This window comes from Falco peregrinus, chromosome Z, assembly GCF_023634155.1.
Source record: "Falco peregrinus isolate bFalPer1 chromosome Z, bFalPer1.pri, whole genome shotgun sequence".
In the NCBI taxonomy this organism is placed as follows: domain Eukaryota; kingdom Metazoa; phylum Chordata; class Aves; order Falconiformes; family Falconidae; genus Falco; species Falco peregrinus.
In genome coordinates this window covers 32,609,677-32,624,401 of record NC_073739.1, presented here as the reverse complement: position 1 = coordinate 32,624,401, position 14,725 = coordinate 32,609,677, and the positions used below count along the sequence as shown (strand labels likewise).

Here is a 14,725-nt window from a genome sequence, read left to right as displayed (position 1 = left end):
CAGGGGGGATGTGTTGAGCTCAGGGGAGAGATCCCAGGGGCTCCCAAAAACTTAGGGGCTGAATGTTTTCTGAGCAAAGTCATGGGTGTGCAGCGCATTCTTTAGGTCTGTTTGCTCATGTCTGGGGGCAGATGGGCCATATCCTGAGTGTGGGACTATCCTGATGTGTCCAGGAGACCAGTCTACACATCAGTGCATCTGTCAGAAAGACCCATTTTTGGGAGAACCCTTGGACACCCTCTGTGGCGAGCGCCAGGTTGTCGCTTTCCAGGCACAGGGACATTAATGTGGTGAGAGTCCCTTTGCAGTTGCTGGCCCCTGCCGCAGCAGTGTAAGGAGCCTGAAGTCGAAAGGGAATCAAACCTGAAGTATTTTTAGCAAAACATTTGTACTTCAGGTGGCAGTGGGCCAGCATATCTGTGTGATAAAGGACACACTGTCTCTTGGAAGGGCTGCAGTCCTGTCCCTGCATGTGGCTGGACTTCTTGTCCTAATGCTGTGATCCTGTAATGATAGCATTTGCATTTGCTGTAGTGCAAGCCTACCAGAAATGGCATTTTCTAAACACTTTAGCTGTTAGCTCCCTAGTGGGCATTCTTTTCATCAAAGAAAAATGTGGACAATTACAGGGAGCAAGAGGTTATTTTTAAGCAGCAGCATGCATTCAGCCCCTGCAAATGACTTTGCATGTGCATTTTATTGATAACCAACAAGAGATTACAGGGCTTGTTTGTTTGTTTTTTTACTTTGCTCCTTTCTGTGTGACCTGACAAGGCTGAGGTACTTTTTAATGGATCCTCCATTGGTGCTCTGGTTTGTAGAAGCTGTCCTCCCTTCATGTGTCCTGGCTGATGCTGTGCTCATGAGACACCCACTGAATCGAGCTGCAGCAAAGTGCAGCTGTGTCAGTCCTCAAAGAGGGATCTACTTCAAAGTGTGTCTTTGAAGAGAATCCATACGTAGGACTTCAAAGCTGATTAAACCATTCGGAGTAAAATAGCACAGTGAGTCATCTGCTAGGAAAGGGCATTATTTTTATTTTTATTATTTTTCCCCCATTCCTACAGTTGTATCTTGGAAGAGCCCTGGAGCAGGAGGTAACTGGCAACGTAAATTGTTGCTTGGATGTGATTTTGTGCTTGCTCTCTTCTGGCCCCGAAGAAGCCGGTTCAGAGCTGTAGCAAATGTGCAGCAGAGCTGTTCCCAGCCTGTCTGTGTGGTCAGTCATTTGTAGCAGGAACTGACTCATTACATCCCACTGCTGCCGGGATTCCTTCCCTTTCTCCGGTGGGGCTACTCCTTTCAGAGCCAGGCAGCTCAAGCACGGCTTTTCAGCTGCCTTGAAACAAAATCCAGCCTGTGCCACTGCTCATTTCTCATCAGCTCTGAGATATGGAAGGGTATCACTGGCAGAGCATACACACCTCTCCGAAGGGGTATAGGGCACTGGTTCGTTTCCTGAGGGCAGGACTTTTTTGTAGAGGGAAGTTCGCTCCCCCCACAGTCTAGGCTGGTTGTCAGGGGCATCCCGGTGCTGCTTCGTTTCTGATGTCCCTGCCACGTTGTGAGGTGAGAGCTGCTGCTTGAGGGGCTGTTGAATTAGAAACAGAGCATGCTTTTCACAGCCAGAGTTGATGGCTATGACTGAGAGGGGGTGGTGTCCTCTGTTTTGCAACCAGGAGGAGAAGGCGGCTTGGACTGAAGGTGTTTAAACAACAGGATCAACACAGTGCTGTGCAGGGTGATTATCATCTCCAGCGTGGCTCCTCGGTGGATGCTGTACCCCTGCTGAAAACAACATTTGTTCTGGCCCTAGCTTCAGCGTGCCAGAACGCCTCTCCACCCTTCCTTATTGTTAATCGTGGCTGTGTTTTGCTCTGATGGACTTTGCTGGCAGATGCCTGACTTAGCCTGCTTTGAAGTAAAGCTGATGTTAAAGATGTGCCAATTTTTTTGAGAGAAAACATTGATTTTCCTCCTGTTTTCTCCTCCTCTCTTTCCAAAATGACCTGGGAAGGTCGGAGCCCTGTCTCATCCAAGCAACCTCTGAAATTGGTGCACCCAGCACATTCCCTCCAGATGTGCACACTGCATAGATGAGTGTTCCTCGGGCAGGGGAGCCATGTGCATCCAGGGGAGACAGTGTGCCACACAGCATATGCTGCCTTCGATCCGGCATGAGCTGCAGGCAGTGGCAATCTGGCTAGGTTGAGGGCATTGCTTAGGCTGAGTTGTCACACCCTGCCACTCAGTGTCAACTCCGAATATCATCTTGTTAGCAGCTAGAGCAGTTGCTCTGTGTTGGATCTGAGCTCTTCTCCCGTACAGCAAAATGCTAAGGTGCTTTTCTTCCCTGGGACAAAACAGAATTTTTTCCCCCATGGATTTGCTAAAATATGAAGAATATCCCAAGGTTTTAAGGCACCTGAAACTGCAGGTAATGTTGAGGTTTCCAGTTGCAGCCTAGTAGACTGAGAGAGTGGACCACTGAGATACGAGGTTTGTGTTTCCTTACCATTTTGTTGCTGGCATTGCTCTGTTTTTCTGTGGAAGTTGCAGCCATTCCCCCACCTTTCACTGCTGTAGAGGATTTCTGTTCTGGTGAAACCCAGAATGGGTAGTAAAGGGAATAAGTGAATCTAGAATATTCTTAAATGGATCAAGTGTGCTAAGTGTAGAGTGTGACACAATTGAGATACCTGGGCATTGGCAGCTAAGTACTGTAGACTTGGTTGATAATGGGACAAGTGAAGAAAACCGTATAAAATATTTCAGACTCTGCCTAGGTGTGATGGTGTGTTACAGGAATCTGTCTTCACAGATGTTACAGTCTGCCTGTGTTTAATCTGTGAGCATGGAGGGGCAGCTGCTGCTGTTAGAAGATACTGAATTTTCCATAGCAGCTGTTTATCAAATTGCTGTAATTTCTGCTGGATGTGGTGGTCACAGCCTCTGTGCATTCACTGTGAACCTGCTTTGGCAGATGAAGGAGGGAGGATGTATCTGGAGTGCATTGCTGGGACAGAAACAAGAAGTTCTGAAGACCTGGTTTCTGGCCACAGCTCATGCACTGTGAGACCAAAGGGGTCTGGATTTTGTAGCTTCTGTTTTTTGTGTTTTCTGATAGCAGAGATCAATCTCCAGATGAAAATCAGCAGCCGTTGCTATACAGACAATTACCAATAGTAGCATTACAGTCTCTTTTGGCCTTGAATCCAGGATTAGGGGGAACATCATCTATTACATTTTCAGCCTGCTTTTGTCAGTGGAGGTTGCTCATTTTTATGTGATAAAGAATAAAGCTGCATGAGAGATCTATGTCCAGGCTTGCTTTGCATCATGAAGTCCTGTCTTGTCTCTGTTTAGCTGGTAATGCTGCTGTGGACTCTTCATGCGTAGAAACTGTAGACAGCAGAAGACAGACCTATTTGCAGCCTCGGTTGCTCCTAGCCCTTGATTAGAATCCATTATAAGCACTTTACAGAGGGAGGCAAGTTTTACTATCTGTGTTCAGCAGCTGGGGAAACTGAGGCATGGAAGGAAAATGGTGCACCCAAGAGAGTCTTGGAGGTAAAAGAGGTGTCACCTTGAGTAACACCCTCTGGACCCTGCTAAAATGACCTGTCCAGAAGGCAGCTTGCAGTAGTCGTGTGTAGGGTGTCTCCATTTCCTGAGCCTTCAGTGGTGTGGGCACTGCGTCTTCCCTCTGCCTAAAAAACTTGAGAACTGGACTCTTACTTTAATGTTAAAAATCTGGCATTTTCCCTGAACAAGAATGTTACAGACAGCCTATATTGTTGATTTGATTGCCTTCTTGTACTTAGTAGGTAATAAGCTAACCGGCTGTTGGAGTGACTGAAGGAAGCATGCCTTATTCTTTGACCTGATACCTGTATGGGGACCCCTCGTCAGGATGAAAGCTTCGGGAGGTTGGAAGATAAGTTTTCTTACACAGCCCTGTCGTCTAGCTTTGGCAAGCAGGGGAAAGAGCATGCTCTCCTTGCTGGGTGTTCGTCCTTCACATCCCAGCCACTGCTCCAAGAGGAAAACAGAAGCTGGGAGTTGCCGTACCATTTATTTCACTAAGTGGCAGATGCTGGCACTTCCTTTCTTTCTAAACTTATGGTGGTTTGTGGTAACATTGACTCTCGTAGTGCACTGGTTCCTAGCAGGGTGCAGATGTTTCTTGTCAGCTTTGGCCATCTTTCAGGGCTATAAATATTGCCTTTAATAAAGAGCAGTGGTGAAACGGGGCTGTGATTTATGAGTGAGGCTCTGCAAGTTGGCATGGCTTTTGAAGCAGCATTTGTGGAAAGCTCTGTAGATGTTAGCTCACCTGGTTGTCCTTCACTCTTGTCAATTGTCAGAGCTGGGAGTTTGAAACCAGTTTCGTCTAATTTGAGTGGACAGGCATTGCCTGGGGCATGTGTCCAAGAACTCTGGAATTTGCTTTCTTCACAAGTTTGGAGCAGACCAAATTTAGAGAATTTTGTATGTTGGCTAGTGCTTTTGGAAAGGGCTGAGAAGGTATTTCCCACTGGTATCAAGAGGGGCTTTTTTTGTTTTCTAGGGTGTCTGGTGGTCAGTGATGTTAATGCTGTTGGAATTGTATTTACAGTATTAATTCCCTTACTAGAGGGCAGAGACTCCCTTTGGTTATCACACCTCTTTATTTACACTAAAATAAATGCAAAATCAAATCCCCAGTACTTGTAGGAACAGGTTAGATGTCTGTTCTCCCCATATAATTGATAAAAAAAAGTTGTACCCACAGTGTGGATGTGGATACTTTTGATATTCTAGCAGCACTACGAAGATGGAAGCAGATGGAATGGGCCAGTCTCCTTCCTGCAGGAGCACTGCACACCTCTTAAACTAAACTCTGCATGGGAAGCGAGGTAGGGCACATGATGGGATGGGATATTCTGCATGGGATGATTTGTGTGGAAGAAGGCATGCAGAATAGCAAAGATTTTTATTTAAGCTCACATTAGATGAAAAGCTCATTTTTAAGGGTTAATAAGTGGCTAGTAGACATTTCAGTAGATGGCTAGATAATTGTTACTGGAGCGCAGTGAAATCCTGGCTTGTCAAGCCTGAAGATTACAGTGGTGTATGAAACTGTGGAATGTTGAAGTGTTGTGTTTAAAATCATCTTTAACTCATTCCACTCATATCTGCCCTGTGCATGACCCCTGCTGATCATTCATTACCCCTGTGTAAACGAGGATTTAGTGGAAGAAATTTATGTATAGTATTTTTTTAAATAGAAATGCTGTCATGCATGCACACACACAGAGAAAGCTGAGATTTTGCAAGAATTTTCATGCCAGTGTCAGGGAAAAACTTTTCCAAAGTTGAAAGCGTGCCTGTGTGCCGGGGTGTGTATGTGTATGTGTGGTTTCTGGTGGGGAGGGCTCTTGCCTCTTTGAGGGGAGAAGCAAAGCAGGCGCACAGCTCAGCCACAGCTTTCCTACTGTACTAGAAGTGGGAGGAATCTATAAATGCATGATTTATGTAAAGTGCCCTGGGATTGCCGTGCTGAACCATCCTGACTTTGCGCAGCCAGTGAGGGAAATTATTGCTTGCAAGGGAGCAGGAGGAAAGCAAACAGTTCTCCAGGCTGGCTGGGTGGCTTGTGTCTCTCTCCTGTCCCCCAAACTAGGTTCCTTGCTCTAAGTCCTACTTTTTCTAGTGATGTCTCCCTATGGGATGCCCGCTGCTCATGGGCAGCATGGAAGCTGCTGAGAATTCTGCACATGTTATTTTAGATTTGGGGAGTTTTATTGTTTCCAGGACAACTGGGGAAGAATGAGGAAGGGACTTGTGCTGAGTCAGCTTGGAGCTACCGAACACCCTGGCTTGCTTGCAGCATTTTCCCCTGGAAAATGGCTAATGGCCTACTTTTACAGGGACCCCTTCAAGACAAGCAAGTGACCGGGTTAAAAAATACTAGTGCAAGAAGCAAATGAGGAGCCAGTGTTGTCAGGTGCACTTGTAGGCTGATAATAGGAAACAACAGTCTGTGAAGTGAGCACACGTTGTGGACACTCAGCATGCTCAGAAGGTGAGTGCAGGGCAGAATGTGTTTTTGGGCTGGAAAGTCCAAATCTGGGTCTCCATGTTTAACTCACTTAACCTCTGATGGCTGCTAAATAAGTGTCCTTGTTCTACACAGCTCCTTCAATTAAGTGGAATTAGCTGTATTTTGTAATCTTGCCTCTGTTCCATTAATTGGCTTCTATTCTAAGTGGAATTAAATCCTTCTTGAAACTGTAATGTCATCTTATTTTTCTTCTTCCCATATTTTTTCCATCTCATAGCAATGCTGACCTGCAGAATATGGTGTTAGACTCCAGTGCTGCCATGGGGAGCAATGAACTTCAGGAGAAAGGTGCTACCGGAGCCCTTGGCCACGATCTTAGCAATGGCGGCAGCAGCAGCAGCAATTTGGAAGCAGCCAGGCGCCTGGCTAAGCGCCTCTACCATCTGGACCGATTCAAACGCTCTGATGTGGCAAAGCATTTGGGTAAAAAGTAGGTGCTGATATGAGGCCTTTGGTCGCCACCTTGTTCTTCTTCTTGCTGGTTCTGGAGGGGCTCACCCTCAAATGATAACCTTTACTTATGTGTTTGTTCAAAGCAACGAATTCAGCAAGCTTGTGGCCGAAGAATACCTTAAGTTTTTTGACTTCACAGGCATGACGCTGGACTACTCACTCAGGTACGTGCCCATTTGCAGACCTTATGTTCTTGTTCTGTAACAGTGCTGTTTGCTGCATTGTTCCAATTGAAACGGTGGCCCTGTAGGGGATTAAGAAGGTGAAGAGAGGGGTGTGATGTGTTTTTGTAATGGAACTTTTCTCTCATTTGTCTTGGTGTGCTGCCGTACTCCAGAGTGCTGCTGGAGTGGTGGCCTTTCCTGGAAAGGGCGGTCTGTGGGTGGACTTCCTTAGAGGAGGTGCAGAGGAGGTGGAGAAAAACGGCTGGTCACTTGATAAACGGGAGACTTGTAGTCTGGCAGGTGCTGCTGGGGAATGAAGGTGTTGCTCACAGGTGAGCTGCACAGACTTTTTGGGTAGTGCCTTTTGGAGCTTGCTCTGCCTGCTGCAGCACACAAAGCCAGGGCGAGGGTTTGCCGTGGCTCAGCAGCCCCCCCCTCACTGTGTCACTCTTGAGGCACCCAAAAATGTGCAGAACAGCAAAAGCTTCTACGTGGAAAATGCTGTGGAGAGTTTGGTAGCTGCCAGCATGGGTGTTTTAAAACCCAACCCTTCAATTTTCTTTCCTTTTTACACTGGAATGAGTCCTCAACAATGTCTGTTTTCAGTATGTTTTTTTCTTAGAAGGCAAAACACCAGGTTTGTGTAGCAGTGGTTGCTGATGTTGAGGGATTTAAAGTGAGTTTAAATCACCTAGCTGAGGTTACTCAAGTGGGTTGTTGTTTTCTTTCTCGTGTTACTAAACCAGGAGGTCTGCAGGCACTTGCCAGTCCCCTTGCAAATGCATTTCCAGGGGAATGACTCCAGGAAGCTGTGGCAGACCCCAAGGAAATCCCAAATCCCTGCCTGGCGAAGGTGTGGAAGGGAAATGTGCCCGCAGAAGAGCGAACCACCCACTCCTGTGGCACAGGGAGTGGGGCTGAGCCTGAGCACCCGCTCTGTGCAGGGCGGGAGCAGCTGGGGTGGTGGGAGGTCTGCTGCTTGATCCAGGTTTTAGCAGCCCTGAAGCATGATGCTAAATATACCTGTCTTTTAAATTGTGAAATCCAACACCTAATTGCTTTGTGGCACATATTTAGGAGGTCTCTGCTCCCGGTAGATCTCCTGTTAATATTAATAGTCATGACCTTCTCTAAAATATGCCCTGGCTTCTGTGGGACTCAGACATGCCAGGGGTTTGCTGAGCTTTCAGGAGTAGCTGCAGTGACTGCCAGCTGCATGCCCTGAGCATGCAACAGAGGCCGAGGACAGAGCAGTGTCCCGAAGCCTGGGGGCCCGAGGCGTGCTGCCTCATGCTTGCAGAGAGTGAGAGGTAACCATCCTGTTGCTGCTGGCTCACTGACAGGTTGTGGTTTGTTAAGCATTTTAGAGTTGGTGGTGGCAGATCAGATCTGCACTACGCCCAGGCTGCGGGAGGCCATTGCGCAGTATCACTGTCAGTGGCAAGCCTGGGACATGGGGAGGGTTCTTCTGTTGTTGTCCCGCTCAGCGTCCACACCCTGGACCTGCATCGCCCATTCATCTTCCAAGTGAATGTCTTGCGTCGACCACAGGGCTGCAGGAGGGAAGGAGGTGGGACCACTGCTCCAACCTATCTCAGAGTCCATCCTGGTCCTCGTGGGCAGAAACTTGTGCCTGTGGCCCTTGGCTGCAGCACTGTGGTCTGAGAGAGAGGAACCTGCCTTGTTTATTTACCAAATGTTGTTCCATCAGTTGCCTCTCTGAGGCAGCTTCCACGGGTGTAAAGGTGCTGAAGAGGAGGAAAGGGTGTAGGTTGGTGGTGCCTGGTGTGGGCGGAGCGGGGGTCACTGGAAACAGCCCAAGATAGAGGAGCAGGAAAGATGGCTAGTTGTCAAAATATCCCATGGGGGCATGAGATGAGAAGGAAGGAGCAGCCCTGCGAAGACTCGGTTGTATCTACCTGTGAATTGTGTTATTTGCAATACATGATATGTGAAATTAAGTTACTACCAGGCAGATCACAATCTGTATAGATGCAAGGTCATTGCAAGTATAGCCCATCTCTGAACTTATCTCAAAGAGAAAAAAATTAATGTTTATTCCAGCAGACTAGACAGACGTGAATGTTCCAGCAACATATTCCATTCAGATCTGGTGTTGGTTTCAGTCTCATGGGATATTTTAAAATTGTCTATTAGGCAATAATTTTGTATGCTGTCTTGCTTTGGACATAGAAGGTTTGTGTTTTCAGGCTTTTCTTAGAAGCATCCTGACAAATTAGTGTAGGCTGATACTGCTGAGGTCATCTCTTGGCTCCAGGATGTGGGGATGCTGGAAAGTGCAGAAGCTCTTCTTTCGCTGCGAGGCAAGTTTTTCTACCAGGAAGAATAGTGACATGGTTAAAAGGCGGGGTCATTAAGTGTCGGATGATGACTGGAAGATGTGTGTGCTGTCCCACTGCCTTGCACAGGCTTGCTAGGTGTGCACCAGCCCTGTGCCGTGGAATGTCTTGAGCAGGAACCCAAGAGGGCCAGATTGCTCCTCCTGCTGTTAAAGCGCAGTGGAACATGGTGCAACTCTTGGGCCCTCTTCCCCAGATGTTTTCTGCGGGTCAGGTATTAACAGTGTCTTCTGCAAGGTGACTGGTTTGGTCCTGGCCACGCTGCTAGGTGACCCGCCAGAAGGAGGACTGCACATTTGGTGTAGGCTCTGAGTCTGCAGTGCACCTGCTTGACTTCACCACCTGGAGTAGCTCCTCGGATTTGGATGGGAATACTAATGAGTCTAAAGTTAAAAAGTGCAGGAGTGACAGACAATTAGAAAAGGACAGAGAATGCCCTGGATGTCTGTCTTGCATAAACAACACCTGCTTCAGTTCCTTTCCCAAACAAAAGACAAGTACTAAAAATAAGAACAGCTCTTTCAAATGGTGTAATTGCTTATTAGTTTGTATGTTCCATGGCTGAGACCACTGGTAATTTAACTCCTGCTTCATTTACTATAATGTTGGGATTAACTGCACATGGGATAATAGCCCATTTTCCTAGAAATGCTTCAGGTGTCTGCTGTGCACTTACATATAACTTGCTGTGACGTGTTCTTTGCTCTGTGTGCTGTGTGAGGCAAAAAGAGATTTATTACTTTAATTTCACCTTTTTTGTGCTCTTCTTTTAGGAGCTTCTTTAAAGCCTTTTCACTGATCGGAGAAACTCAGGAACGAGAGAGAGTTTTAATCCACTTCTCCAGCAGATACTACCAGTGCAACCCAAACACCATTTCTTCTCAAGGTAACTTTGTTCCTGATAGGAAGGTCTTTGGTTAGCTCCCTCTTCCTTCATTCTCACCTTCAACAGCATGTATGGTGTGTGCCTGGGAACTGAAGGTGTGTATTTGCTGTGCCACACTTTAGAGACTGCCTGTGGTGAGTATTGAAACTCCCCACGTTCTCCACACGTAATTGTGGTAAGGCAGAGAAAAATCTGTATTTATCCCATCGGGAAAGGTGTTTAGCCTTCTTCAGTGTAAATCCTCAGTTGCAGCATTTCCAGATTTGAATGTTTAATGTCCTCAGTTGTGGTTTCTGGTCTTGCTGGCTTTCCTCTGTGTGTGGGTACCTGTACTCTAGCTACACGTGGATGACAATCGGTCTCACCTCACATGGAAGAGGAGCTGTGTGGTTTCTGTGCTCCATTCAGTGCTTGTGTGTCTTTATGCACTGGCAGCAGGCATGCCAGTTCTTGCCAGTTGTGGGGGTGAATTTTGGGTGCTGTATCCAGACCCTGGCATGGTTTCATTTTGACTAGCTAACATCAGTCAGAGTGCTGCCTCCCTGCCAATATTTTCAGTCATTTTGGAAATGGATGGGGGAAACAAACAAGTGCACAGATCAAACCTGTGAAAGCTGGCACTGGAGAAGAGGACAAACTGTCTGCTGGCAGAGCTGCTGCATTCAGCCAGCCACGCCGGCGGAGGCACGTGGCCCTGGGATTGCAGCGCAGGCTGATAACACACTGGGAAAAGGAAGAGACAAGAAAGAAAATAAGCGGGGGCTAAGCTGTGCTTTAGTCTCAAGTGTAAGTGAGAAGGAGCTGCTATGCTTGAAGGTATTGCCACTTCCTTAGCACTTGCTTTGTGGCCTGTGCCCATTGCAGGGAGGTGGTAGTTTTCCGGTTTGCTGGACCTGTTTGGCTTTACTGGCAGGCATGCTGGGGAGGGGAATAGGTAGCAGTAAGACAGAATCTGCTCCCATACTACCTCTGTCCTTTTCGTAATGCCTTTCTTATTTCAGGACATCACAAGCAGGCAGGTAGAATAGGTGTCTTATGTCCAGACTGAAATAATGACTTGCATGTTGATGTGATAGCCTTACTCTAGTCCATGGTGCAGGAGGGACGTTGCCATTTTTGAGCCTGAGTAAGCATTTAGGTTAAAGCGAGTGCTGCAGACGTTACCCAGGGTTCTAAAAGGGTGTTTAAAAGGGGTGCCTGGAAGATGAGGATGATGAAATTGGTGTCCACTGTTGCAAATGACAGTCTGCACTGACTTTCTGAAGTCTGCCACAATGACTGCAGGGATGGAGCTAGAGATACAATCTGTCTCTTCTGGCTCATTGTTGAGGGCCTTTGGTAAAGGATCACATTAGAAATTGGTGCAGCACTCTACCCAGTGCAAAGCCAAAGCAGTGTAAATAGCTGACAAGTTCTCCAAAATTTAGTCTGTGTCCTGAATGAAGAGGGAGCCAGAGGAGGAGGAAAACATGATACTGTGTTGTATCCACTGTACACACACAAATGGGTATATTTTACTTTTCCCTTTCTGCCCTGAAATAAATGAAGAAGAGTGAGTGGATTCAGCCTGTGGTAGTGGTATTAGCAAGCAAAGGGTGACAGGGTGGTTTCCTGTCTCGTTTTCCTCATCCATGGGTGCTGCAAGATAGTTTTGACAGGCATTAAAAGATGAAAGAAAGGCTGTTTTGGCTTGGCAGCTGTGGGATGACCTCACATTAATTATGTGTATTTCTTGATAAAGCAGATTCTCGTTAAGGGAATGGACTCATTTAGGCTATGAGGCTTGGTTTTGGCTGGTTTTAACGGTCCAGTCCTGGGTCTGCATGTGACTGGTTATGTCTCTTTCTGCAGATGGAGTTCACTGTCTCACATGTGCTATGATGCTGCTGAACACAGACCTCCATGGCCACGTGAGTATGCACAGCTTTGTGTAGACTGCTCCCATCGACACTATGCTTGGAGCGGGGTGTAGGGTGTGGGGGTGTGGGGTGTGTTCTGGCAGCAGAGTCCCCTTGCTGGTCGCCTGTTCCTAAAGCACCCTTGCAGACAGTAAACAGTGAGAAGACTGCACTCCGAGGTTGTTGTCCTGGGCAGGGCTTTCCAGCATGCCCAGGCCAGTCATGTGTAAGCTGGCATTGTGCCTGGCTTTGCCGTAATGTACGAGGATGCTTCCTGTCCTCAGGCCCCTGTACTTCTGGTGTGCTTCTCATCTTTCCCTGGTTACAGCAGCTGGCCCTGGCCAGGAAGCTGTGGTTGGGATTGACTTCCCCTTACCAGTATGTACAAACATTTGGGAAGGCAGAAGAAAGAAGGGAGGTGAAGAGGTGCTGGGAAGGTCACATGGGGAAAGTGATGTTTGCAGGCATCCATTTGCAGGGGGGGAGAACTGGCGGAACCAGAGTTCTGCTGAGCCAGGGTAATGACAGTTGCGCCCAGAGCCAAGAGAGCGGAAGGGTGTAGGGGCTCTGAGGGAGAGCCCTCTTGTTTCGCCACTGCACATCTCTCCCCACAGCCTGCCCTGGGGGAAGTAGTATTCCAGTTTGAGGTCTCTTAGGACACACTAGTACAGAGTGCCAGCAGCCCTAGGATGTATATTTCAGCACCCATGCTGCAATATGCCTGCAATGCATGGTATTCCCATGCTGACTGGAGGCTTCCTGGTTCCTGGCACCAGGGTGGAGAGAGGAAAACAGGGAGCATGGGCATGATAGTTTGCAGGTTCCTGGCACCAGGGTTGAGAGAGGAAAACACAGGGAGCATGGCATGATAGCTTGCAGTGGCTTCAGCCAGGTGGCTGTGGGGCTTCTGGCTGGCTGAGACCCTGCACTACACTGCCAACAGCTCTTGCAGGAGAGCCCCATCTGGCAGCTCTTACACAGCAGGGGTGGTGCAGTAGAAGGCGGAGGTACCCTGGGTTTGTTTCCAAGGGCTGCTTAGCCCCTGTGGGTGCAGCTCTGTAGTGGGTGCAGGTAATGGTGCCAAGTCTTGTGTGTGCTTCCCCAGGGGTTTTGATGCCCATCTCCCATTAATTGAATGACTTCATCTGAAAATTGTAGAAGCAGCAGGGGAAAGGGAGTTGCAAAAAATTTTCTTATCTGAAGGCAGAGCCTTCCCTGACTGAGGAGTGTGTCACTCGCATGACAGGGTGAGCAGAGGTACAGGAACATGCCTCAGTGCGCCTCTTAGTATACGCCATTTCTCTTGAGCATACCTGAGACTGCACAGGTACCCCACTCCCCAGAATGATGAGCCGCCTGGGGCACCTGCTCTGCAACCTGCCTGGCCTTGCAGTCCAGGGAGGGAGACTAAATGGTTCTGCATCAGACTGACAGCATCTCCTGTTGCTCCCTGCCGTGCTTCAGTGGGCCCTACTGTCTTCATTAGGTACTGGAGTAAACGATCTGGCTCTGACCCATCACTGCTGTTGACGGTTTACATCTGAAGCTAGGATGACCCTGGCTGTTGCAGTGTGTAACTTTGGAGGGGTATCCTACTGGCAGTCATTAGTGTGTTGTTACATGTACACAGCTGTAACTTTTGTCAGACTTCTACAAGTATCTCCTCTCTCTCTCTCCCCCTCTTCCCCTGCCTCTGATTTCCTGCAATTTTGGAGGTGGTCTTATTGTTTTGCATTTTTCCACATAGGTGGTAAGTTGAGCGTTTTTTACTTGGAATGCAACTCCTTGCAGATATATACTAACTGCCTGTTTCCTAACAATGCTCTGGCCGTGATTCTGCTACAGCAGGAAGCAGTTGAGTCACAGGGCTTGTCTACACTGAGCTCCATTTGTTGCTGACATACTGATCATAAGTGTAGACACTTCTATTTCACAATAAGCTCAACTGCTTGTAGGGCAGTCATGCAGCTGCTCTGCCTTCAGTTCACACTTTCCCTTAACTCTTGTAGATGAATTCTTACTTATCCCTTTATTTATCCCTGTCTTGCCACATTTCATTCTATTTGTAGCTAAATCATTTTTTGCTAGCTGTGTCTTGGAGATGCATGCTCGCTTCTCTGCAGGGAGGTCATCACCTAGATGCTAGAGTCTGTAAGCTATCTCTAGACTGCCAGGTACATCTTCTAGAACCTGTGTGACACTGTGTGAAGAGGTAGTTTCGGTCCTGGAGCAAAACAGCCATTCCTCTGCAATACCAGTTATCTCAGTGGGTGAAATGAGCCACACTGCTGTTGGTTTCGGTCAGCATGGGGAAACTGCAGACTGCTGCGCGGAGGAAACAAACAGAAGCAGGCTGCAGTCTGTCACAGGGAGGAAAGAAAGCATTTGCAAGTCTACTACAACAGTTCCAGCCTGCACCCAAAGACGAAATTATGAGCTACGTGCTGCAAGCTTAGCAACCAGAGAGCCAGGGTTACAGCTAGACTGTTGCTGTCAGGAGCCTTTCTGATGTGGGAAGCACTGCATCATTCCAGCATTCCTTCCTGCCTTCTTTCAGCTCGTCTGTGCTGGCCAGAGGCTGTGGGATCTTCCTTTGTGGCTAGATGAGGCTGACGGTCAAGGTTTGCTGGTATTCCATCTCTCCCTCATCACACATTATGGAAAGGAAGTAGTGGATTTGCAGTCCAAGCTGTCATGCAACTGTAACATTGAATGACCTGTATTACTGACTGGTGCCCTAAGAAGGGCTCCACTCCTGTGTTAATTTGGCTCTTGCTAACTGAAGTCACTGTCTGCACACAAAGCTCTTCTGCTGTATTTCTGCAGCCAAGGCATATCCTGACCATGGAGAAGTCATC

At 47.8% G+C, this 14,725-nt stretch overlaps 1 protein-coding gene across 9 annotated transcripts in view; it reads left to right on the top strand.

The window, feature by feature from the left end:
* PSD3 (pleckstrin and Sec7 domain containing 3) overlaps positions 1 to 14,725 on the top strand; it is a 140,378-nt gene that overhangs the window by 57,313 nt on the left and 68,340 nt on the right. For 8 of the 9 annotated variants that reach the window (XR_008744753.1, XM_055790656.1, XM_055790657.1 and 5 more), the window contains 4 exons: positions 6,324 to 6,536; positions 6,643 to 6,723; positions 9,857 to 9,969; positions 11,821 to 11,879. Coding sequence is in view for 8 of the 9 variants with exons in the window: in XM_055790656.1 (XP_055646631.1) it covers positions 6,324 to 6,536; positions 6,643 to 6,723; positions 9,857 to 9,969; positions 11,821 to 11,879 (466 nt within the window). In the remaining variant the exon portion in view is untranslated. Of the gene's footprint in view, positions 1 to 5,952; positions 6,068 to 6,323; positions 6,537 to 6,642; positions 6,724 to 9,856; positions 9,970 to 11,820; positions 11,880 to 14,725 lie in introns of those variants that run through there. The other variant, XM_027777810.2, reaches the window with a different exon arrangement.